This window comes from Phascolarctos cinereus, unplaced genomic scaffold (genome assembly GCF_003287225.1).
Source record: "Phascolarctos cinereus isolate Bilbo 61053 unplaced genomic scaffold, phaCin_HiC Scaffold_1;HRSCAF=81, whole genome shotgun sequence".
NCBI lineage: Eukaryota > Metazoa > Chordata > Mammalia > Diprotodontia > Phascolarctidae > Phascolarctos > Phascolarctos cinereus.
Genome location: NW_027555514.1, coordinates 101,328,482 through 101,355,569, shown reverse-complemented (window position 1 = coordinate 101,355,569; position 27,088 = coordinate 101,328,482). Strand labels below are relative to the sequence as shown.

General features: G+C 38.7%; 1 protein-coding gene across 1 annotated transcript; it reads left to right on the top strand.

Moving 5' to 3' along the window:
- The first annotated feature begins 585 nt into the window (after positions 1–585).
- LOC110216165 (putative maltase-glucoamylase 2) lies at positions 586–27,088 on the top strand. Its single transcript, XM_078149872.1, has 14 exons — positions 586–633; positions 1,095–1,215; positions 1,730–1,839; positions 3,888–4,039; positions 6,382–6,553; positions 8,454–8,553; positions 14,517–14,629; positions 18,442–18,567; positions 20,633–20,764; positions 20,847–20,945; positions 22,063–22,176; positions 23,381–23,462; positions 24,495–24,612; positions 26,968–27,088. Exons 1-14 carry the CDS (start codon positions 586–588, stop codon positions 27,086–27,088), a joined length of 1,608 nt encoding a protein of 535 aa, XP_078005998.1.

Genomic DNA, 27,088 nt, shown 5'->3' with positions numbered 1-27,088 from the left:
CCCTTCAAGGGGACAGGCAGTAGAAGGATTGGAGCAGAGCAAAGGCCTGTTAAGTGGCAGTGGGGAGAGAAGTGAGGAGTACAGAATGCCAACTGTGAATCAGGTGGCAAGCAAACAACCCTTGTCATGGATAGCAAAGGATATAGGGTCTTAAGGGGAAAAACTGGTTTTAGTTGGTGCTGGGAGTTGGAAGGAGCATAGAAATAAGAGCTCAAGGATGAAAGGAAACTTATTCACAACAGATTGAGGGCTGTGAAAGGCACACAGAAAGGGATGGGTCAAGAAGGAGAATGACCAGGGAGATCTAGGGCTCAGGCGAGTATTGGAAGAGATGGAGGGGCATTAGAGGAAATGAGTTTTTCACCCAGGGAGATAGTGGTTCTAAAAGGCAGGAATTAGAGGAGCAGAAGACTGGGTTTTGCTAGACATAGGACAGAAGGTACTCCAACCAAATAAGTAGAAGTTCTTAAAATAAATTGGGTCCAAGATTCTAATTAGAAGGTTGGTGTGATGCCAACATTATGTTACCATTACATTATCACTTACTTGATTGCAGTGGAGGAAAGGCTAGAGATTACGGGGACCATGAGGATCCAGACACGCAAGGAGGACTTTACCAATCCTGCGTCCAAGGTGGTTTCCACTCAATTGATTGCATGAGGACAGAGTAAATATTAAAGTACTCAAGACTCTAGAGTGTACAGGACATAGAAGGAAGCTTTTCTCCACCCTCTTTAGAGCATGGGCATGGAGCTAGGGTGTTTGTGTGGGTGGGGGAAGGGATCAGAGACTGAAGATGAAAAAACCATAAAGCCATTAAAAGAAAATCCTGTTTTGTTAAAACCATCACCATCTTTTTGCCAAAGGGAACTGGGGTCAGAGATACCTGAGAAAATGGCCAAATGGTAACTTCCTCCCCTGAAGTAGAGTGGATGGAATCAAAGGTCAATAGGTCGCACTTAGCTAGGAGGCAATGGTGGGAGGGAAGACTTAGGATAGCCTTGTAAGACATATACCCCAGGAGACTGAGTTTTGGTCTGGGACATGAGCATCAGTGCTGTCCAGATTGTGATCTCTATGCATCTTCATCACAGGAACTCTGCCACCTCCGCCAGTGTTGCTGGAAGCCTCAGGAAAACAGCAGTGCCCCCTCCTGCTTCTTCCCCAAAAATGGGGGCTATCAAGTCACTGAGGGTCCCACACATACAGACGAAGGTAGATATTGCTCAGTGCTGACTTAGCCAATAGAATAAGTACTGCGCAGATGAGCCAATAATATAGAATGGATATCTCTCTCTCTCTCTCTCTGTCTCTCTGTCTTTCTGATTGTCTTCCCTCCCTCCCTCCCTCTCTGTCTCTCTTGTCTGTCTCTCCCTCCCTTCCTCTTTTTCTGTCTCTCTCTTCCCTTCCTCCCATCTCTCTTTTTCTCTCTCTGTCTCTCTCTCTCACTCCCCCTCTCTGTCTCTCTCTGTCTTTCTCTCTGTCTCTATCTCTCTCTCTGTCTCTATCTCTCTCTCTATCTCTCTGTCTCTGTCTCTGTCTCTCCCTCCCTCCCTCTCTGTCTCTCTTGTCTGTCTCTCTCTTCCCTTCCTCCCATCTCTCTTTTTCTCTCTCTGTCTCTCACTCACTCCCCCTCTCTGTCTCTCTCTGTCTTTGTCTCTCTCTGTCCTTCTCTCTGTCTCTATCTCTCTATCTCTCTGTCTCTGTCTCTGTCTCTTTCCCTTCTCAGGATTTACAGCCAATTTGAGAAGATTACCCTCCTCATCTCTGTTTGGATATGACATCACCGACCTTCTTCTCACAGCAGAATACCAGACAACTAATCGCTTTCGTTTTAAGGTTGGTTTGGGAGTTATCTAAGGAGCTACATTTATTAAGAATGTTACATGTTAAACAGATCTCTCTGTACATTACTGCAGAGGGAAAAGGACGTGGAATCGTAGCACAGTGGGAAGAGCACTGGAATCAAAGGGAAGACCTGTGTTCAAATTCTACCTCTTACATTTTTTGTGTGACCTTGGGCAAGTCATTTAAACTTTTTGAGACTCAATTTTTCCTTCTGTGAAATGGAGGGGCTGGGCTAGATAACCTCTAAGGTCCCTTCTGGCTCTCCATCTAGGATTTCATAAACCTAAGCAACATGGAGATACAGCATGGTATAATGGAAAGAGCCCTAGACTTGATATTGGATTTAAATCCAGGATCTAGTACCCATGAGTGTGACCAAGGGTCACTTAAACCCCTGAGCCTCACTTCCCTCATTTGTAAAACGGGGATAATAATACTTGGGATCATAAACATTAAAGCATTGTTGCTAAAAAACAAAACAGAACAAAATAAAAAACCACCCCAAACCCCATAATATTCATTATAATAAGAAATCAAAATTCCTACTTTTAATCTTAAGGAAGAGATATGGTCAGATAGCCTCAATCCATCAATAAACAGTTATTTAAGTGCCTACTGTGCGCCAGGAGCTGTGCTAAGCACTGAGGATACAAAAAAGAGGCAACAGACAGTTCCTGCCCTCAAGGAGCTCACAGTCTAATGAGGGAAACAACATGCAAATGAATACATGCAAAGCAAACTGCATGCAGGATTAATAGGAAATAACAGGGAAGGCACTGGAATTAAAAAGGGTTGGGGAAGACTTCCTGTAGAAGGTGGAATTTTAGCAGATTAGAAACATATCCACAATACCCCAGGGTACTGAGTAGAATATTTCTGAGGCAGAATTTAAAGTCTAAAAATATTAGAATTAGAAGGAATCTTAGAGATCATGTGACTCAACCCCCTCATTTCACAGCTGAGGAAACTAAAGCTCAGAGAGGGAAATAACTTCCCCAAGGTCATCCAGCCAGTTAGCGGCAAAGCTTAGGGAGTAGAGGCTAGGTGTGCCAACTTCCACTGTGGCATACTGCTCCCCACTTACCATGACAGAGTTTATGGAGTTGGAGCTATTTCCAGTGTGATGGTAGCAGGGCACAGTGGTGAGGCACGGAGAGGATGCAGAGCTGAACTGTGGTCACCTTAGATTACTCCCCAGAAGCAAGAGATTTCAGCAGTTTGCTGGTAAATGTTTACCAGCCACTGTGAAAAAAATAAGATGTACCCATGACATACTTTTGGTTTAATTTGCATTATTAACATTTTTTCTGTCACTTTCTTAAGTCTGGAAAATCAATAAAACAATAAATCAAGCCCCGATTTGTAGCTTTTGAGAGTTTCTGAGGTGTAAATGCTCAAGCTGAAAATTTAACTATCAGTTATTCAAAGATGACATAAGCTGGCCCAGTAAATGCCCCAAATGCCCTGCTTCCTCTGGAATTCTCACACTATTAACTAAGGAAGCTCTTCGAAGGAGAGATCCTGAATACTAGAGCAGCAGTGGTGAGAATGAGTACATGGAAGTATAGATCTTCCCTGTGTCCTCGAGCCTGTCTGCCACCAGGGAAACTGCCATGGGAATTCTCAAAACACTGTCATGGATAGAGATATAGATCTTCCCTGCATCCTCGAACTTGTCTGCCACCAGAGAAAATGCCATGAGAATTCTCAAAACTGTCATGGATAGGGGTAGGGTACCTTCAGGGGGATGGTTTGAAGGGTAAGCTTGGAGTTAGTCCTTTGTCCCATATTGAATTTAAAGGAGGCAGATTTTACCTCAGTATAAGGAAGGTTTTCCTTACACTTTCATTTGGGCTGCCCCCAAATGAAATAGATTTCCTTGAGGTACTGAGTTTCCCTTTAATAACCTAGGCTGGATGAGTCCTTCCTGGAGATGCTGTAGAAATGATTTTTTTTTTAAGGTCCTTTGGATTGAACCAGAAAGTATCTGACCTCCTTTCCAATTCTGGTTTTTCTGTCCTTTGTTTCTCTCCTGGCAGATCAGTAATCCTGACAGGAACCGGTATGAGGTCCCCCATGAACATGTTCAATCGTTAGACCAAAAGGCAGCCTCCAATTTGAACTACCATGTAGAAGTCACCAATAATCCCTTCAGCATCAAAATAAGAAGGACAAAAAACAACAGAGTCCTGTGAGCATTTCTTTGTGCATTGACTATATTGCCAAATCTTACCATTTCTTATTGGAGAAACCAGGCTGACTTGGAAAAAAAAAGTTTGAAAGTCCAAAAATGTTCAAAGAAATTCAATTTTTATTACTTTGAAGTGAATTAATTAACACAGATTTACAAACAAGTTTCTAAGAGGAATTCCTGTTGGATACTGGAAGAGGTATATTTTGCCACAGAGTCTAGTTGGATCATATAACTATCAATCTTTTACTTAGAAGTTTAGACATGATCAAAGAATGCTAGACTACAAGATAGGGGCACATTGGTACTATTGTTGATATGTAACTTTCAACAGGGGTGAATTTAGCTAGGACCCCTATGATACCAATGTGGTCCTTTCCCCACCCTCCCCTCTTCCTTTGACAACTCACTCAGTTTTTATTTTCTTGTTTGCTTGATTATTTGTTTTCCATATGAACTAGAAAATCTGTTCTTAGCCAGGTCTGGCATAATGGTGATGGGTTGTGTCTGAATGTATAGAATCTTATCTTTTTCCTCTTCATTAATAGAATCCTAACCTAAGCAGAACTGAAACCAGGTACTTCTGCACCTGAATCAAGGGAGGGAGTCGAAAGCAAGATGGTGGAGATAGGAGAGGGCTCAACTGGAGCTCAGCCACTAGGGAGAAGGTTGGAATGAACTAGACCCTGGGGTAGCTTGAGGTGTCTGTGTTCCTGAAGGACTGGTTACTGGTGGGGAGGCGTGGGATAGGGTAAGAAGTGAGTCTGGGGATGATGCTAATGGGGTGCTCTAAATTTTGGTGCCCTGGAAAAAAGCACTGGTTATACCATCCTGCTTAAAGTTTCTGAACCTGGTAAATTTTGTTAACATTGTCTTCTACAAGACTGACAAACCCAAATTGTGACCACAAGGTCCTCTGTGAGAAGTGCAAAGTTGAGTTGTGTAATTGTCAGTGATCTAAACCAGGATGCCTTTAGGGATCAAAGAAGCAAAATATACTAAGGAAGAAGAACTCTCTACTCTTCATTTTAGCCAATATCTGTCAGAGACAACTTGTTAATATATGTATATTTCTGCTTGGAGAGAGAGGTCCAAACTGGCAAAGTTTCCCCTGCTAATTAGAATTCTCCCCAACCCAAATAATTCCATGAACAATTTATAGTAATCATGAAACAAAAGAAAACATTCCACAGGCAAAACTAAACAAAGGTATGACATTGAGGTTTAGCAATTTTTTGGATTTGTTCCAAAGGAATAGGACTGATATAAACTTTGGCTCACCTTACAGACATATTTTCTGGAAACCACCTGTCCCTCTTTAACCACGCCCTCTCTAAAGATTTCCCCTTTCAATCTGGCCAAAGGTGATGACTTTGTCATTCCACTCTTAGTTTGGTCACCATAAATAAAACTAATTCTCTTCATTTCAGAGAACCAAGATCCCTTCCTAAACTTGAATAGTGTCTACTAATTTAATAAAACTTTGGTTCAAATGAAATCAAGAACTTCAGAGATGGACATTGTCTCTTTGGCATTGTCTTCTAGTAGAGAAAGCCTGGAAAAGTTTTCCATTGATGTGAAACCAAGGATTTCTGTCTTTGTAATACTGTTAAAACATTATTTCTTAATATTTCATAACCACCAAAGTCTTAGTGCTGTAAGTGTCCACAATAAATAATGAATGCTGCCGTACAGAAACAAGATGCTCATAACAAGAATAAAACTTAAAGGTCTGCTGTCTCAACTCTAGAATTCAGGGCTTCTTAAACTTTTTCCACTCCCAATCCCTTCAGTGCTCTTAAACTGTGGGTCATGACCCCACATGGGGCTGTGAAAAATTTGGCAACAGTAAAAGGTTTCTACACATGCAATGATCAAAAATTAATTCACAATCAAACGTGCAATGAATCCAAGTTGTTTCTGGCAGTGCTTGGCCGTGTTGCATTGCACAACTTCATGGCAGCCTTGGTTCTGAACACAAAGCATGTCCCTCTAGTTTAAAAAGTACTGCTCTGGATAATTTTTGTTTTCCATTTACCTTGGTAAAAGCACACCTCAAATTCTATTAACCTTGCAGAGGATGCCAAATGGGAAGCTGGACTGATGATGACATGCCTTGGGCCAATCAAATTTTGGAGACAGCTTCTTTGACTTCTAGAGAGAGCTAGTCTAAGCCAACATGGCAGTCAAGCCCTGGTATACTGGTATCCTGGTAAATATTGCTTTAGCCATAGGAAAAACAGCTGGCTGAGTAGTGAGTATGGGAAACGAGAGCAGATAAAGTTTCCTGGAAAAAAAAATTGTTCCTTGACTTTTTCTTGCTTCTTTCCATGTGTGTCCAGGTTTGACACAAGCATTGGGCCCCTCCAATATGCTGAGCAATACCTGCAGCTCTCTGTCCAGTTGCCCAGTCACTATGTGTATGGATTTGGGGAACATATACACCAGCAGTACCTTCATAATATGGACTGGAAAACTTGGCCTATCTTCACCAGGGATGCCATCCCTAATGATGTGAGGACTCTACTATGCCATCTTTGCCATACCTCATTTTCAGGAGCAGATCAACATGTGGAAAGTTATTTATTTGGTGAATTTTTATATATTAGTGTGTCTAATCTTCCTACTAATTTTGATATAAAGTTTTATATGCACACACATGTTTAGAGGGAAGGAACAACTTGGACATAGAAATTTTAAAGATGCAGTGAACTTTTAAGAGTCACATATTTGAAGGAAAAGTTATATTCTGATGAAATAGTTATAGACTACTTGAGTCACAAACCATAATTGTATTGTAGTCAGAGTTAATTTTACACCTGACACAATAGATTAAAAACCTAGAGGTAAAAACACAATACCTATCTACATCTACTGTTAATAAGAAAATGATATTTATGTAGTGCTTGCAGCACTTCTTAAACTGTGGGCCATGATCCCATATGGGGCTGTGAAAAATTTGGCAATAGTAAAGGGTTTCCGAATGTGCAATGATCAAAAATTAATTCAAAATCTAACACGTAATGAATCCAAGGTGTTTCTGGCAGCGCTTGGCCATGTTGCATTGTGCAACTTCATGGCAGTCTTGATTCCAAATACAGAGGGCTCGCACTTTGCACTGTGCATGCCCTCATGCCATGCGATGCCAATGAATGCTGCTGAAACACAAAAAGGGGTCAAGAGTAGAAAAAGTTTAAGAACCTCTGCTTTAAAGAACTACAAGTTTGCAAAACCCTTTACATACATTATTTGAGCCTCACAGTTCTCTACAGATATTGTTATGCTTATTTTACAGATGAGGTAACTGACATTCATAGAGGTTAAATTGATTGCCCTTGTTCATATAGTTAATAAGTTCCAGAAACAGGATTTGACTGCAGATCTTCCTGACTCCAAATCCATTACTCCATCTACTAGGCTACACTATCTCCATGTTGGACCAAAAAGATCCCCAGGATCTATTATTCTTCCTCTGTACCCCAGGCCCTCACCAACAATCTGCTGTAGGAAAATACAAGTCATTTGGTTGTTCAGACATTGTTTTCTAATGATTTGTGGGAGGTGCTGATTTGATCTGAAGGTTAAAGAAGAAATGTGATGCTATAAAATACAGTACATGGGTAGAGAGACCAAGGTAGGGAGAAATACATTGATTGAAAGACACCCAACAGTGTCTGAAGTAATAAGGGAACATGTTTCCTGAAACAAACATGAGCAAGGGATCTAGACATTCCTTAATGTTAGTTTTTCTACTCTAAATTTCTCTAGGTTGAGAATCTGTATTTCTCAAGACTTTTTTACTGGAAGTAGTAGACCAAGCATGTGGTTTTGACTTGGCCGTCATGGAGGAAGAATTGGTTTTCCCTTTCTCAGTAGGGCTAAATCTGAACCATCTAAAATATCCTAAAGCCTTTATGCCCTGATGATCATAGCTTCAATTTTTATTCAAATTTCTTGATGCTCACTTTTTTTTTTCAAAGATAGTATCTACTTTCTTTCGGCTTCTAATTCTACTTCTATAGCATTTTCGTTATTTGTTTAGATAATTAGTCATCCTCAGAAGCAGCAGTAGCAGCATTGTCAGTGATTTGGGCCCTGCATCAGATGATAAACTGTGATCTTGTGGCATAGAAAGAAGGAGATTTTAAGAGCCCTTCCAATTATTGAAAATGCTGAAATTAAAATAAATAAATTAAAATTAATGAGCTTCTAATCTCCTAGAAGAGTTCATGCTCTAGGCCAAACAACCCCAGAACAGAGTCTTTTTTCTCAAAGAATCCTAGTACTGTCCATGTAAATAGTGTTTTGTTTGGTTCTATACCAAGGGTACTTAAAACATTTTTAAAAAACATTCAATTATAATTTTCTGTTGCTTTTGTTTTGTTTTATGTGTATGTGTATGTGTTTTCTACAGAACATGAGTAACTTATATGGCGCTCAGACATTCTTCCTCTGCCTTGAAGACGACAGTGGTTTATCATTTGGGGTTTTCCTAATGAACAGTAATGCCATGGGTAAGAGGTGCAGTAGGCATACAGCTCAGAAGCTGGGTGTTTATGTGCTGATTCTTTTTGATGAATAGAAATGTAGGAAGGAAGACATTAAATCTGAAGGGCTTCTGAAGAGACTGCTTCCTGAACACAGGTCTGTTAGTTACAAAGCCAATTTATGCAAATGGTAGCCTTCTCAATTCTTGTTTACCTGTAGTCTGAAATTTCCCCTCATTCAATGAAGATTCAAGGACCCATATAGGGCAGGTAGGTAGCACAGTGGATAGAGTGCTGGGTCTGAAGTCAGGAAGATTCGTCTTTCTGAGTTCAAATATAGCCTCAGACACTCTAGCTGTGTGACCCTGGGCAATCATTTAGCCTGTTTGCTTCAGTTTACTCCTCTGTAAAATGAGTTGGAGAAGGAAATGGTGAACCACTCCAGTATCTTTGCCAAAAGACCTGCAAACAGGGTCATGAAGAGTCAGATACAACTGAACAACGACAGCTAAGACCTACATTCTGATTTCTCAATCTTTTCATATTCAAATAGATCAATAAAAGTCTGAAAGGACTTTTCTTCTTCTTTTTTTAGTCCTGTGCCCTTATTCCCAGCAAGTAACTACTCAATGTCTGAGGTCCTACCATTTCAATCAAGTAGGTTGAGCTCAATCCGTCAGGGGATCCCTGATCGCACTCCCCCCATATATGTGCATATTACATTTTATATTACATAGTTTATATTATGTGCTATTCATTGCGGTCCATATCACTTTTTATGTTATATATTTATATAATACCTATTATGTACACTTATTACATATAATCTCAAGTACTGAAATAAATCAAACTCTTAAGTGGAGGAATAAAGCATCTTTAACTGAGATAACAGGGTAGCTAGCAAACCTGCCACCCTAGGGGATGTCTCACCAGGAGACTTATAGGAAAGGTTCTTATGTTTTCAGGAGAAAAGAGGGAGGGGATCATATTAAGTTGCAAGGCCTGGTCATGAGATGCCAGCCAACCTTGGCATTCCAAGCAAGGAAAACCATTTCATTCTAGCTGTTTTGCCCTTCATGCCTTTAATCCCAATGGAAGGGGATAAGGACAGCAGAAGCTACTTAGGAAGCTGGTCTGCCTGAAGCTGGCTTTGTTTGCAAGGTCCCAGGGTAGAGACTTAGGTGTGGCTCGATTCAACCTAATTGAGAGTAGCCGGAATGCTAGGGCTTTACTGGAATACCAGACATTACTAGGATCATTAAGTGGGAGTGGCAGGTAATATTACATTTAATATTAACATTTTTTCTGTTAGTGATAATCTATATAGCCTATAAAATCTATTAAATAGAGCTTGACATTTGTATATGATACTGAGTCTGCACAGCCCTCAAAAGAGGCTTAAAGAATTTGGATCATTTCTTTTATTAACAAGTTGAAGGAAGAGAACTTGCAAATTTACTGATAAAAGGAATATCTACCTACCTACCTATCTAGATGTCTAAGGAAACTTTGTGGCAAGGTGGATAGAGCTAGACTTGGAGACAGAAAGCTGTGGGTTCAAATCCTGCCTCAGACCCTGATAAACATTATTATCTTGGGCAAGTCATAACCTCCATAAGCCTCCATTTATTCATAGTAAAACCAAGATTAGCGTTTCCCTCCCAAGGTTGTTGTGAGGATCTAAGGAGATAATGTATGTAAAGTGTTTTGCTTACATCAGAGTACTTTCCCTCCAACTTGATAATACAGGAACTAATCTAAACGCTGGAAACTTATCTCAGAGGCTGTATAGACTCAGAATCATTCATTCATTAAAATAAAAAAAATAAAACTCACTGTGTTAACTGCTGGAGAAAATGCAAAGGTAAAGGAACACACAGTTCCTCCTCTGGAAAAGCTTAAGAGGTTGAGGGAAATAAGAAGTGCATAAATCATTGTAACATAAAATTGACCATCTTATGCAGAGTTCTGTGAGAACTTCAGAGAACATTTGATAGGGAAAATCAGAAGGCTTCTAAAAAGAGGTGTCATTTGGGTTGGGTCTTGAAAGAAAGGCAGAGTTAAAAAAAGATGGGGGGCGGTGAGGGTAGGAAGAAATAAAAAGAAAAGCAAGTGATAGTGGAGGCAGGGAAGCTTGAAATCAAGGGATTTGTCCTGGGGCAATGAATAGTGCAAATTGTCAGGAGCATAATCTATCTGAAGGGGTGTTGTTGGAGATTAAAGTAGAACTGTTCCTTGAAGTCTGAGGGTGAGAGTCCACAGAGAGCAATTGAAATTCCGAGGGCAGAGAAGTAACTTGATCAGAGTTAGATAGATTAGATTAGAAGATTAACCACCAAGCAAGGGATTGATTAGAGAAGAGGTGGGGGTGGGGAGAGAAACCAGGTGTGGGGACACTAGTTTGGAGGGACTTATTCAAGCCGCAGGTAATGAACCTTAATGGCCAAAACCTCTTAGGTCCTCTGTATAAAAGAGAAGACATACAGCACATCCCCAAATCGCTGGTTAATCCCTAACCTTCGGAAGAATCCCGTTGTTGTCTATTCTGCCAAAATCCCACTTCATATTTCTCTTTGAAACTTCAGAGAGTCATATAATGCTTCCATGATCACACAAAAGGGACACACACACACACACACACACACACACACACACACACACACACACGGCACACCCCTGGGTCATCTTCTGAACAGAGAGAGCAAATCACAAATGACAACACAGAATAAAACAAAGCTAGGATTTTCTACCTTTCCCTATCCTTTCTGCTTCCCCCACCTTTGCCTTCCCCCTTGTTTGGGATGCTTGTTGATGAAAGGGTTTAAATGAGATTGAAACTAACAATTTTAATCCTTCTGAGGAGCAGAAGGACCATCAGGCCTTACCTTCTGCCTTGCAGCTGCCTCCTAAGATCTTCCAGGTTTCACCATCTTCCCTGCCTCCTTGTCCTACAGTCCCCTAGCAAGGGCATCTTAACTCTTGAAATAATCTAGTTACGTCTGGGCCTTGCCATTCTCTGAATGGTCTTAATCTAGGCCCGTCCATCTACACTTCATCAGAACTTTCTTTTCTCTGTTATTTACCCAAATTACAGTATGAGTTCCCTACCAGAAGAAACTATCTCAGTGCTTACCACAGTGCTTTGCACATAATGAACATTTGATAAATGCTCATGCATTCATTCATTCATTTACTTTGGCCATGTTTATTCTCTTACATTGGAAACCCCATCCAACTCTGCTATAATTCCATTTAATTTCACTCTATTACTGTAGAATGCTATTTAATCAATTCAACAACCATTTATTGAGAGCCTACTTTGTAGAAGGGACTATACTAGGTACTGGGGATCCAAAGATAGTGATAAAACAATCCCTACCCTCATAGACCTTACATTCTACTAGGATGGTGGGAGGAGAATGTTGTACCTACTGATAAATACAAGATCTTTTGGTCAGGGAAAGTGCTGTCCGCTAGGAGAGACAGAGAAGTCGTCGTGGGAGCAATAACATCTGAGTTAGGTCTTGAAAGAAAATGAAGATTCTGAAAGACAGAGATGAGGAAGGAGAACTTTCCAGGCATGGAGGAGAACTAGTGTGAATGCCTGTGGGCAGGAAATGCAATGTCAAGTGTAGGGAACAGCCAGTGACTTAGGTTATCTGGAATGTCAACTGTGTGAAGGAGAATAACATGAAATAAGGTAGAAAGGTAGATAGGAGCCAGAATGTGGAAATACTCTAAAGATAGGCTGAAGGAACCACTAAAATGTTTTTACCAGGTACGTAGTCATACTAGTACCAACAGAAAATTATTTTGGCAATTATGAGGAGCATGGATTGGAGAAAGGAGAACCAAAATTTCATGAAACCAATGAGAAGATTATTATGACAGCCATGATATTATAACAGTTCATTGGCAATTTGTTAATCTAGATAACATCAATGACATATTACTACTAACACCTATCCTCAAGTGTCCTAGAGTACTTGCTACTCAAGATTGTCACATGGTACTTCTTAGAGTTTATACCTATATTCAAAAGGCTTACTTCTGTATCTTCATAATGTTGAGGTCCTTGAGATCTTTTGTCTTGTTTCCTTGTCTTTGGCTGAAAACAAAGGCTTGAACTAGGGTGTTGTCAATAGGAATGCCAAGAAGGAAATCAATAGGACAGCCATTGCATTGGTAAAACCAATGGGACTTGGTGATTTTGCTGATGTGAAAGATGAGGGAGAGCAAAGAGTCAGATGACTATAAGGTTTGAATATGGGTGACTGACATTGAGGCATCTTTTTAAGGAATGGAGATAAAAGAACAGAAGGAAGACCAGATAAGAAAGATAGCCTTGAAAACTATGAACTGATTTTATTATATATTTGAAAAGCAAGCTACACATAATAGAGACCTGCAGTTTCATGTATAATACTCTTTCTGTTCTACTATGTCTATGCAAATGATCATTCTATTTGGTGTTCGTTAGGTTCAGGATAAAAATAAAAAGTAACAACAGCAAGAATATGGGTAACTAAGAAAATAGTAGTGACAGGGAAGTCAGCAGGAGAAATCGATTTTGTGGGAATAAGGATGGATTCTATTTTGACTGTGTTGAGCTTAAGGAATAGGAAAAGCATCTAATTACAGATCTCTGGTAGGTAACTAAAAATGTTATAGTGTTTCAGAGATAGTTTAGAGATAGAGATAAGGTGTGGAGAATCATCTTCAATGAAGTCACAATTAAATTCAGAGGAGAGAATTAGGTAGGGAAATGAGATCATATAGAAGGCAGAGGACTTAATTTTGAGGAAATATAGGTATTTAAGGTAGCTGGAGGCTAAAGAGGAAGACAAACAGAGAGCTCAAAGACAGAGGAATCAAGATAAACAGTAAATAAAGTATCATGGAAACCTAGAGTTAAGAGATTATAAGAAGATGTTGATTAACAGTATAGTAAGCAGCAGAGAAGTCCAGGAGGATGAGGACTGAGTAAAAGCCATTAAATTGGGCAATTTGGAAGTCAATGGTGACCTTTGAGAGAGGTTTTATTTGTAGGTAGAAAAGCAATGGGGAAGTGACTTCAGATTATTCTTTTAAGAAGTAAGGAAATGTAACAGTGTAAAGACAAAGATAGGAGAGCAATACAAGGCACAGTAGTGTTAAGATCACATGTAGTGGGGATGGGGGCAGGTGTGTTAGGATAAAGAAGAAATCAGCACATTCATAAGTAGAGAGAGAAGCCAGAGGGGAGAGTGAAAGTGATCCTGAGAGTTTGAAGGGGAGTGAGGGAAGGAGAGAGAGAGAGAGAGAGAGAGAGAGAGAGAGAGAGAGAGAGAGAGAGAGAGAGAGAGAGAGAGAGAGAATGGGATCAAAGGGGCAAAAGTAAATGAATTTAATGTTGATAATGTTTAACAGCTGACTGCATGACATTTTAAAATTTAATTTACATTAATATTTTCTCCAATATTTTTCTTAAATTTAGATAATAAATGAAACAATAAATCAAGCCTTGTTCTTGATTTCTGGGGTGTAAATGCTTACATTGAATTTAACAGTCTATCACAAGAAGGAGGTCACTTTATCCTCTGACATGAGTTTGGAGGTGTGGAGCATGGGAGTTGAAGGTTCCTCCATGGCATGGCCTCAAACTTGTCACTAAAGTATTAGGTAAAATCATCAGCTGAGAGTTAAAGGGTCAGGCAATAGATTGGGGGAAACCAGGAGACTCAAGTTTGGGGCCAATGGCCCAAGTTAATCAAAAGAAGTCCTATTTCTTAATCTTAATTTTTTTTACTTCATGTTTGGTTCCATTTTGATAAATGTCAGTGTTCCTCTTACTAAGGGAATATGTGTAATTCGCATCCTTAGGTGTCTTTTACTATAATATTGAAATTATTTGTCTTGGGGGATTGTGGTATTTACTTACCTAAAGACAAGGAAAGGATGAGATGATCTTTTAATTTCCATGATGTATTTTCTAATTTTAATTCCTCCAGAGGTTGCTCTTCAGCCTGCCCCTGCAATCACTTACCGTATAATTGGTGGCATTCTTGATTTCTATGTGTTCTTGGGAAATAATCCAGAACAAGTTGTTCAGGAATACCTGGAGGTATGTCTCAATTCAATTAGTGATTACTTGTGATTGTTATTTGATAAATCATTTGCTTTTTACCATGAGGAAAACTAAACAAAAAAATGGTGTATATATTTTGGTTTGCAAGCCTCCAGGAATTTGTATTAGATCACTCACCTACACCAGGCCAAGAGTTCTTGAGATTTCAGGACTTTGGGAATTACACCTCAGTAAAGTTCATTTGTTCATCCATTCATTCATATTTATCTATCTATTGATATGCAAAGTCATATAATATATAAAATAGAACAGTAAGGAAAGAAACAATTTTTGAAACTGTGGAGAGTGGAGAAGTTCATGACCAAAGGATACAAGGATTCCAAAAGATAAAATTAATATTTTTAATAATATAAAATTGAAAAAGCTTTTTCAAAAACAAAATCAATGCTGTTAAAATTAGAAGGAAATGAAAAACTTGGTGGTGGGGGGGGGACCCTTGCAGTAAGTTTCTCTGATAAAGATTCCATTTCCAAGAAATATAAGGGACTGACTCAAATAAATAAGAATAAGAACTATTCCCCAATACAAAACTGGGAAAAGGATAAGAAAAGGCAATTTTCAAAGGAAGAAATCCTAGCTATCAACAGCATATGAAAGAATGCTCCAAATTACTACTAATAAGAGAGATGTAAATTTAAACAACTCTGAGGTTCCACCTTACATTTCTCAGATTTGAAAAGATGGCATAAAATAGGAAAAGGACAATTTTTGGAAACTCTAAGGAAACAAGCACCCTAATATACTGTTGGTGGACTTGTAATTAGTCCAGCTATTATGGATAACAATTTGGAGCTATGCCTCCGGAAATCACTAAACTGTGCATACCTTTTGACATGGTGATACCATCACCAGGCCTATATTCTAAAGGAATTAAGAAAGAAAGGGAGAATAGAACCATATTAATAGTACCTGTCTCCCAGGGTTGTTGTGAGAATCAGATGAGGTAATAATTGTAGTGTAATTGTAATTAGCATAATGCCTAGGTCACAGTGAGTGCTATATAATGTTAACTATTATAGCTATGAGGGCAGCTAGGTGGCTCAGTGGATAGCATTCTGGCCTTGTAGTCTGGAGGATCTGAGTTTAAATGTGACCTCAAGCAATTATAAGCTGTAAGACCCTTGGCACTTAGCTCTAAGTTCCTCATCTGTAAAGTGAGCTGGAGAAGGAAATGGCAAACCACTCCAATATCTTTGCCAAGAAAACCCCAAATGAGATCACAGAGAGTTGGACATGATTGAAAAGACTCAACAATAAAAATTATTCCTATTATTACAGATCCAAAAATGTTTATAGCTACTCTATTTATTTTAACAGAACTAGAAACGAAGGGAATGCCCATCAATTAGGTAATAACTGAATCAAATATGGTATATGAATGTAATGGAAAATTGTTATACCATACACAATATGAAAGGTATGGAGCAACCTGAGAAGACTTATATGAACTGCTGTAGAGTGAAGAGAGACCAATTTATGTAATAAAAACAGTATTGTAAGGGCTAATGACTTTGGAAGACTTTAAAACTTATCAGTGCAATGGCCAACCATAACTTAGGAGGACCTTGAATCCATCAAGGTGGAAAAAGGAGATGTACATTTTCAGACACAGCCAATGTGGGAATTTGTTTTGTTCACTATGCATATTTGTTAAACTTTTTTTTAAAATTTGGATTTAAGGAGCTGTGAAGAGGAGGGAGGTTAGTGATATCAGGTTCTCCCCAAAGAAAGAAAAGGGGGGGGGGAAAGAGGGCCATTGAAGCATTATGAAATGCATAGAAGAGGACAGAAAGAATGCTGGAAGGGAACATAAACAAGCAGGGCAGCATTGAAAGTTATATGTTAAATTTATTATGTATTATAATATGTATAACTATACATTTAATATAATATTGCTCATTGTTATTTACTAAATATAGTCTCATATAATTAAAAGAAAAGCAAGTTGTACATAATACAGATTTGTAGCTTCTTCTACAATCTTCTTTTTCTGTTCTTTGTATATGGAAATGCTAATTGTATTGAATACCTACTAGGTGCAAGGTATTGTTCTGGTGGTGGTGGAGAATTCCCAAATGATAAAATAGAGAAAACAATGGATTGAGTCAGAGAAATTTCTGCCCTAGGTCCATCGGTTACTATGCTGGGTTCAATTCAATTCAATAAAAATTCATTAAGCTCCTACTATGTGTCAGGCTCTGTGCTATGTGCTGGTGATACAAAGAGAGGCAAAAGACAGTCTTTGTCTTCATGGAGCTTACAATCCAATGGGGGAGAGAGACAACATGTAAACAAATATATGCAAAGCAAGCTCTCTCTCTCTCTCTCTCACACACCTCTATATATATATATATATATATATATATATATATATATATATATATATATATATATATATATATATATATATATATATATGTATGTATGTATGTATGTATATGTATAAAACTAATGGGTGGCCTTTGGCAATTCACTTAACCCTTTTGAGCCTCAGTTTTTCTAGTAAAATCTGTAAAATGGAGACAATGATATTTCCCCTGCCTGCCTTGAGGCATGGTTTTATCAAATGAGATTTATAGTAACTAAAAGTGCTTATACAAATATAAATTGAATATGGTAAATAGCATATGAAATAGTGGGGGAGGTAAGATATACACAAATAACAGACATGAATAAGCAGTTTAAGACAAGTACAATAACAAACGTATACATTCTATAGGAATTCAGTAGAGAAGTCATTCTTGTCACAGTGCTAGCACATAGCAGGTGCTTAATAAATTCTCAGTGATTGACATCATTATTGTCATGCTGGAGAGAACCACATCCTTAGGAGACAGCATATAGGTCAGAAACTTGTCAGGGGCTAGCATTTCTATTCAACTGGGCACTTCCCTAGAATTTTGCCTGACCAAATCTGGATTACCCTCTCTCTACGCTCTAGTAAACTATACTACTCACTATTACCCTCTGTGCTATTGCTTCTATTTCCCTTAGCCTGTGAATTCACTTCCTTTGCAACATCCCCCCAACACCTATCCTCTCACTACCTGCTAAATTTCTCCCTATCCTCTAAAACTTATTTCAAATGTCATGAAGCCTTGAATAATTTCCTCCTTGCATAATCAATAACAACCTTGTGCCTCACCTAGCACCATTTGGTTCTCTCTGAATACATGTCATGTGGTTTTTTTTGTATTATAATTATGCAGAATTTGTGTATGTGTCATAGTCCCTAAGTTTCACTGGGGCAAGAACTACTAATTCCTTATCTAATTTTTGCATGCATTCCCACACCTAGCATAGTGTTCTACTTAGAGTAAATGATTAATAAATGTTTATTGAATTAGCAGTTATTGCTTTTTGAACTATGTGAACTTGAGGTTGCTATGTGATCTCAGTGTTTTCTGTACATTCCCATTACTTTTTTTTTTTTGGCAATTGGGGTTAAGTGACTTGCCCAGGGTCACACAGCTAGTAAGTGTCAAGTGTTTGGTCTGAGGCCGGATTTAAACTCAGGTCCTCCCGACTTCAGGGCCGGGGCTCTATCCACTGTGCCACCTAGCTGCCCCATTTCCATTACTTTTTGATAATTGCTACTGAAGGACTACATAGCTGCAAAGTAAAGGCTGATGGAGAACATAGCATTTCATGGAGAAACCCTTACAACCCTGAAGTCATCGAGTCCTTGGTGGTTTTTATAGTGAAATGGAGATAATGTTTCCAATAGGGGATAAGCTGATGTCAAACATTGGTTTTCTAAATGCTAGATCCTTTTCTTTTTCTTTCAGCTCATTGGACGACCTTTCTTGCCCCCATACTGGAGTCTTGGCTTCCAGCTCAGTCGTAGGGATTATGGAGGCATTGAAGGACTGGCATCTGTTGTCAACCGAACACGTGCTGTTGGGATACCTTATGTAAGTGGGAACTCTGCCCCCTCAGCCCCTAACCACAGGCTTGACTTCCCAATGACTCCAGAGCCCAGTTGACATCAGAAAGAGCTCTCCAGACCTTGCCATCATCAATCTGTCTGCACATATTTTGCATTGGAGCACTCACAGGTCACACAGAGTCAGTAGGAGCTACTCAGGCTAGCACTTGTTAAAAAGGAAATGGTCGTGGTAATGTTACCCTAGATGTTCAACAGTGGAGTAAAGTAGGATGTTAAAAGGCCTCAAGGCTATACCTTGTGTGGGTCAGTTGAAAAAACAAAAAAAAACAGGGGATGTTTATCCCAGAGAAAAGGAGACTTAGGTGGGGCTATGAGTCTTCACATATTGAAAGGGCCACGGGGATCAATGTGGAAGATGACATTGGGCAGAACAAGGAACAACGAGCATAAATTTCATAGAAAGACAGATTTGCGTTTATTATAAGGAAACCCTTCCTGGTGATTAGAGCTATGTAAGAGTGGTATGGACTTGCTGGGGAATGACTAAGTTCCCTATTCTTAGAGGCATTTAAGCAAAAACTGAGTAACAGCTTGCCAGGTGGATTGCAGAAAGGGATCTCATTCAGGCATGGGTTGGGCTAGCTGGCTGTTGAACTCTCTTCCAGCTCTCAGATTTTCCGAAAAGACTTGAGACATGTATAGACAGAATAGTTACAGTTGGTCTTCCTGGATTCTGGTCAGCCTCTGCCTCCAACCCCAAGTGAACTTTGCCTTGAAATGTTCTAGTGTTGCTTAATGTTTACCATGGCCAATGTCCAGGTGTAAATCAAAAAACAAGAAGTAATTGGTTTGCATCTGATAAACACTTTCTGGAAGGGAATCGAGGGAACGGTCTGAGAAGCAAGACATGTGCAAACATATGCTTCTTTATAATCAGTGGGAAAATATTAACAAAGCTAAGGGGATAGCTTTGGCATTCGATAGACAGTAATTGTTTTATCAGCTGAGAGTCAGTGAGGGAAGGCAGTCCAATGGATTTTCCCCCTTTTTAGGGAGTACAAACATACATCTGTGTTGCATTCTGGGTGGGATAATCTTTAACTCCCTCATTTTACAGATGATGACACCTAGTCAGGGTGGTGAAATGACTTGCCTAGGGTCACACAGTGACAGAGGTGGGGTTTGAAACTGTGTCTTCTGGCCCTCTTTCGAATACACCATGATACTTCTCTCCCAGTTCTCCATGAGCCCTAGAAAAAACCGGGTTGAAACTTAAAAGGAAAAAGTCTTCCCTGAGGTGTGAGTATAATAGTAGGCAAGTCTTAATTTCTTTCAGCCGAACAAGCTACTAAGTGCATAGGACAAACCAAGTCCCTGTGGAAGCTACTAAGCATTGCTCTCTATAAGTTAGCAGCTATTTGAGATGGCTAAATTATCCTTCAATTCCCTCCTAATCTATATTGGGCTTAATACTTCTGAGGCCTGAGGGACCAATGCCCTGGTACCAAGTGGAAGTTAAAGGTTAGGAATATGATGCAAATGCTCTGCATGGATGTATCAAGGAGAGTATTCTTGTTATTCAGCAATGTCTGACTCTTTGTGAATCCAAACCCAAGGGGTTTTCTTGGCAAAACTACTGGAGTGCCATTTACTTCTCAAGTGTGTCCCCATTCTGCAGTTGAGGAATTGAGGCAAATAGGGGTTAATGACTTGCCCAGTGTCACAGAGCTAGTAAGTATCTGAGGCCAGATCTGAACTCAGGTCTTCCTGCTTCTGAGCCTAGTGCTTGGAATCATGGCTCTAATACGCTCCAGATACCTCCTAGGGGTGTGATCCTGGGAAGATCACTTATCTTCTCAGTTTTCTCATCTGTAAAATGGGAGGGCTAGACTTGTCGATTTCAAAGGTCCCTTCTAGCTCTGACTCCATCATTGTGTGATCCTTGAAGCTTGAGAGAGAGTAACTGTCAGTAGCTGAGGTCCTGGGAAAAGCAAGGCAATTCAAGACGTTGTTTTCGGTGTTACTGATCTCAGTCAATGTTGCCCATTGGCTCAATGATGTTGTTCATGATGTTGTGATTATGTTTCCAGGATGTCCAGTACTCTGACATAGACTACATGGAGGAGAAGAAGGACTTTACTTATGACAAAGAGATTTTTAATGGCCTTGACCAGTTTGCTGAAGAATTGCATAGAAATGGGCAGAGATATGTTATTATCCTGGTATGGACACATATTTTTCCTGCTATTCCTTCCAAAGCTTGGAAGGGCCTCTCAGTCATAATTGCATTTCTTTGTTTCTTAGAATCCTGGCATCTCCAACAACCTTACCTATGGTCCCTACGAGAGGGGAAGCAGAAAGAGAGTCTGGGTTTCTGGACCCATTGGGCCCATCGTTGGGGAGGTAAGAAACTGCCGTGGAAAACGAGTGAATTATCATGATGCTGGCTTGGAGTTCAGGCTTTGGAGGGGAGGGAAGGTAGTCATAGTCTAGTTGTACACAAAATTCTTAATTATTTTATCAGTAAATACTTTGATGCTATGAAAATCCATGGTTCCCTATGGGCTTGGTGCTGTTCTGCTTCCAGGGAAATGGGATAGAAGATCTCTCTGAGTTATTTTGGTTTTAGGATTTTCTCTTCCTGAGAAGCAAGTCACTGAGAAAGACAAAAAAGTTTATCACACAGATCACACCACTTGTCTATACTTTCTTAGCAAATGACGCTCTTGTCTATGCTGTGCCACGAATCCTCCACAGATAACGTATCATTGTATTGGAGGCTTTTTGTTCTGTAAGTATTTTGGGATTTCACCTGAAGGTGCATTTTTCTTCTTTCTCAATGATTGGTTGAGCCCTTTTCTGGTCATATATCTCCTTATTAGTATATTTTGTCACTTCTTTATACCTGATTCATCATTGGCAATATGACATAAACAGGAAAAAAAATTCAGATAAAAACACTGGGGCACTTTTCAGTATGTTAGGCTGATTTTTTTTTAACACCAACTGACCTGAAAAAGTTAAATGTTTGCTCTATTTGAAAAGATTTTATGTTGCCAAAGAAGAAGAACATCATATTGTTGTTTTATATATATTTGAAAGATTGTGAGGTTACCATATTCTGTGATTACTTTTTCTTTTTTATGTCATTCAGTTCCCATTCCTCCATTTTGTTTAATTATTGACAGTCTAAAGTAAGAGTTTTTAAGCTTTTTTTGTGTGTCATGAATCTATCACTTTGGAAGTCTAATGAAACCTAGGGACCCCTTCTCAGAATAACACTCTTAAATGTATGAAATAAAATACATAAGATTACAAGGAAAATCAATTACATTAAAATAGTTATCAAAATATCGGGGGAAAATAATTTCACAGACCCCAGGGTCTTAAGAATCTCCGTTCTAAAGTCAATGTTCTATGCTTGGATCTCTGTGGAAAAGGGACAATTAATTCACACTTGAAACAAATCACTGAACTAGCTGCCATACTGATAATCATTTATATCTTCCTTGTTCTCTAGGTGTGGCCAGGACCTGCTGTTTTCCCTGATTACACTAACCCACAGGGCACTCAGTGGTGGGTTGAAGAGTTGGTGCAGTTTCATAAAGAACTGAATTTTGACGGAATCTGGATTGTGAGTCAACTTACCAGTGTCTGAGCTCTTTTTGGAATGGAATAATATTTTGAATTTTGAGAAGCAGCTAGGTTTCTTTTTGGTGATGATGTTGTTATCACTCAACAGAGCGATTGATGAGTCGTGTAGTTGCTAAGCTCAGCTGCAATCAATTTTTGGAGAATGCCTCAAAAACTGAATTCAAATGATCCATCTGGATTAGTTCTTTGGGTGATCTTAGGTGTGTTGCTTTACTCCTCTGGGCCTCTGTTTCCTTACATGGAAAGTAAAGGGGCTGGATGGACTGGGATGATCTGAAACACCCCCTTAAGCTCTAGCAGTCTATGACCACAGCTACTGTACTGGGAACTTGTGGCACTTACAGCAGCATCAAAATGTTCTTTGCAAATGACTAAAACCAAGAAAAGGTGACTCAGTGAGTATATGAGGTTTACTTCCTTAGAAGAGGATTAAAATTTTAAAGACATGTGTCCACATAGGCTGGGCTAGGTGCTGTTCTGCTTCCAAACAAATGGGAAATAGGATCTCTTTAAGTTATTTTGAGGCCAATGGTTTAGGATTTTCTCTTCCTGAGAAGGAAGTCATTGAGTAGAGGGAAAAAAGAAATTGTTGTGAGCTAGTCAGTGTCTGAAGTCAGATTTGAAGTGTTGAAGATGATTCTTTCTGGCTTCAGGCCCAGCACTCTATCTGCTGTGCCACCTAGCTGCCCCCCTTAAAAATGCTCTAGACAAACCTAATGCAGCTATGATATGATCTTTAGCATTTCTCAAAGTATATTATTGGAAAAATCAACTCATTAATAAAGTAGGTTTGAAATGGTAGATTGTAAAGGGATATTAGTGCTATTCTAGTCCAACCCTCACATTTTGCAGGTGGAGAAACTGAGGCACAGGTATGTCAAGTGACTTATATAAGACCATGTATCTGGTTTGCAGCTGAACCAGGTTACTTGCCTTCATTCCATAAGTCAGCATAGCTTAACCTAGAAATAGTTTCTCAAGTTTTGTTTTTAAAGTGCATTTTATAAATAAACAACTCCCATGGTGCCCTTTTTAAGATCTCTGTAGAAAAGTGGCTACAGGAGTTTTATAGTAACTAAAAAAAAAGCCTTCAACAAAGTCTTTCAACTCTTAGGTTAATGATCTTTATAGTACACTGAATGTCCATTAAAAATCTTTCTCCTTTCTGTTTTGTATCCCTGAAGGATATGAATGAAGTATCCAATTTTTTAAGTAATGACTCACTGTGTGAACCCAACTATTTGAACTACCCACCATTTGTTCCCAGTAAGTGCTACCATGACTGCTGTCAATGTGGAAAATGTCGAAAGAAAAGAAAGAAACGTTGGAAGGTTCAGTATGATGGAGTTGAAGCACAATGTTCCGCTAATAAGGAGGGCTTTCCTTACAGAGGCAGAAGATAGGTCAGGCTAGGTTCTCCTTCCTTTCGCTGGGTCTCTTGTTACTTTTTTCCCTGCCAGACCTGTCTAGTGCCTATAAGCTTCTGGTCAAAACTTAATATGAGTAATCACCTGCCTCAACAGGTTAGCTCATGTCTCCCAGGGCTTTGCCTCTAGGAATCCTTATTATTTAAAAATAATATATAAAAACAAATGTGTATATGTACACATATACATACATACATGTATGTGTACACACACCCACATGCATACATTTACGTGTGTGTAGATATACAACACACACACACACACACACACACACACTCTCCTATCTCCTCTCTTTTGACTTTGACTATAGCTTTTCTCAGAGCAGGCTACTAGCCAGCTCCTTCTAGACCAGGGCTTCTTAAACTTTTTCTAAGGTCACGACCCCATGTGGGGTCAAATCTAGACAAATATATCTTGTTCTGTTTCTGGATCCTTTTCTTAATGAAGACAATTATGTTTTTTTCTTTTTTCTTCATTTTTGTTCTGAATCTAAACACTAAAAAAAGAGCATTTTCATACTATAATAGAACACAGAAAGATGATTTTACTGTATATGAAAGTGTGAATCTGCAATTTATACTGCATATAATATATGTCTATACTATATTCGAACTTTACTTTCAAAGCTGTTTTACTAGTCTGTGCTTCTCTTTTGAACTTCTTCCTGTTTTCTTCTGTACATTAAAAAAAATTATATTGGTTTATAATTTTTTTTTGGTTTGGCATCACTCCTGCCAACCCCGCTGATACATTTGCTGATACTTTGCCGACAGTGAACTTGGTTCAAAAGCAAGCAAAGTAGATGTTGGAAGAGAGTTGATGTAGGAAGGATATGTCCTGGGAGTTAAATTATCGGCATCTTCCCCTACAGGAATCTTGGATAGACAACTGTTTGCACAGACCCTCTGCATGGATACAGAGCAGCACTGGGGTCTGCACTATGATGTCCATAGTTTATATGGCTACTCTATGACAATTGCAACAGAAAAGTAAGAACTTCATTTTTTATTCCTCTGCATTCTCATTTGAAAGAAGACACTTTGATTTTCTTTTTTTTTTTTTAATTTAGTAGGCAGCTAGATGGATAGAGCACCGACCCTGGATTCAGGAAGACCTGAGTTCAAATCTGGCCTCAGACACTTGATACTTACTAGCTGTGTGCCCCTGGGCAAGTCACTTTACCCAATTGCCTCGCCAAAAAAAAAAATTATCTTGACCTTAGCAAACACTAACAAATACCTTTCCATATACAAAGTAGAATACTTAAAAAACTACACATGAAACCACAAATCTCTATTTTATACCACTTTCTTTAAAAAAAAGACACTTTTTATAAGAAGTTCAACATGTTACTTTCAAAACAATCCAACTTTTTTTTTTAAACTTCCTTCTGTTCTCTGTATTTTAAAATAAAGTATTTTATTGGCCCTTCTCTTTCTTAATTTTCTTTTTTCTCTTCTTTTGCTAATACTGTTATTACCTCCTCCTCCAAACTAGCCCCCCATTTAATAATGGAAGATAATAAAAAGTCCTCATCATAAAAGTCCTTATGAATAAGTATGGTAAAGCAGAAAAAATTCACATAATGGCCATGTCTAAAAATGTATGTCTCCCTCTGTACATCTTTCTTCTATTAGGAAATAGTTAAAATGCTTCATCATAGGCCTTCTGGAGACATGGTTAGTCATTGCTTTTATCAGACTTCTTAAGTTTTCAAATTCCTCATTCCCCTGGTTCTGCTCACTTCTGTTTGCATCATTTCATACTACCCACTCTTCTCTGAAAGCATGTCTTTCGTAACTTTTTATGGAGCAATAATATTGCATAACACTTGTACACCACAATTTGTTCAGTTATTTCCCAATTTATGAGTATCCCCTCAGTTTCCAGTTCTTTGTTTTTTCTTTCTTTTCTTTTTTCTTTTAGTCCCCTTCAAGTTCAGGAAGTTTCTTTTACTTGTGAAATATTAGATATATTCCTCCCCAGTAATATCCTTCTTCTTAGTCCCTCTCTCTTTATCCTTCCCTATTACTCTGTTGAGTTTGGTATATTTTTACAATAAACTCTTTGTGTTTATATGGGTGCATATTTGTGTTCAACCCTTCTTTATTTTTTTAAGATAAGAGTGATTCTTATCTCGTCCCCACCCCTTCCTCTCAGGTTGTATACTTTTCACTCAATGCACTTAACGTGAATCCTCATGCTTTCTACAATAGTATATTCCTTTTATAATCCTTTTCTTTTCCCTCTTAAAAACTCTTGTAATAGAACCAAACTACCTCCATGTCTCTGTTTGTCTTCATTAACTCCTTTAATAGCCTTGGAAGACATTAAGGTTCTGAAGAAATATGTTTCTTTCCCCTCTCTTAGAATGTTAGTATTTCATCCACATACAGCCCTTTCCAATTGATCAAATACATTTACCTCTCTGAGTTTCTTTTGATTATTGTGTTTGCATTTCAAAGTTCTTCTTCAGTTTGGGAATTTTCATCTGGTACGCTTGAAAATCCTTTATTTCATTAAGGTTTTATTTTTACCCTGTAGGATTTTACTCAGCTTGTCAAGGTAAATTATTCTTGATTGTAAGCCTATATCTGTTGTCTTTTGGAACATTATGTTTCAAGATCTCCTCTGGTTTCTGTTTAGAAACTGCCAGGTTTTCAGTCCTCTTGGTACTTGAACGTCTTATTTCTGAATGGTCTGTGTTATTCTTTTTGGACCTGAAAACTCCAGATTTTGACTATGATTTTACTAAGGGCTTTCCTTTTAAGGTTTCTTTCAGGAGGTGCTTGGTAGATCCTTTATCTTTTACTTTGCCCTCTTGTTCTGTCTGTATAGTTTTCTTTCATGACTTCTAGAATTATAATATCCCAGTTCTTTTGTTGCTTATGACTTTCAGGTAGTACAATAATTCTTAAATCAGCTCTCCTTGACCTGTTTTCCATATAAATTTTTTAAACATTTCATATAAGATACATTTGCTTCCAATTTTCAACTTTAAACATATTGTTCTAATATTTCTTGTTACCTTGGGCAGTCACTGATATCTGTTTGAACTATTTTAATTATCAGGGAGCCTATTACTTGGATAAATTTTACCACCATCTTCTCTAAACTATTCATTCTTCTTCTAATTCTTTCCTCTAGAGCTTTTATTTCATTGTTATCTCTTACTTTACTTTTCTAGGTATTCATGCATTCCTTGTGGAAATTTTTTTTCTTTAACTCTCTGCTAGCAGTTGTTATGGAATTATTCTCTCCTCCTAAGTTGGATTTTTAAAATTCTCTTTGGATCTATTATGTTGCTTTATAATTGTCTGCATCTTGTCTCTACTTATTTCCAGTCTTAATTCTGGAAATGGGGCATTGTCTCAGGACCCTGAAGCCCTGGGCCTACAGTATCCTGGTATGAACAGTGACGTTAATACTTCTAATAGCTTTGTTGGGTCTTTGCTTGGGTTTTGA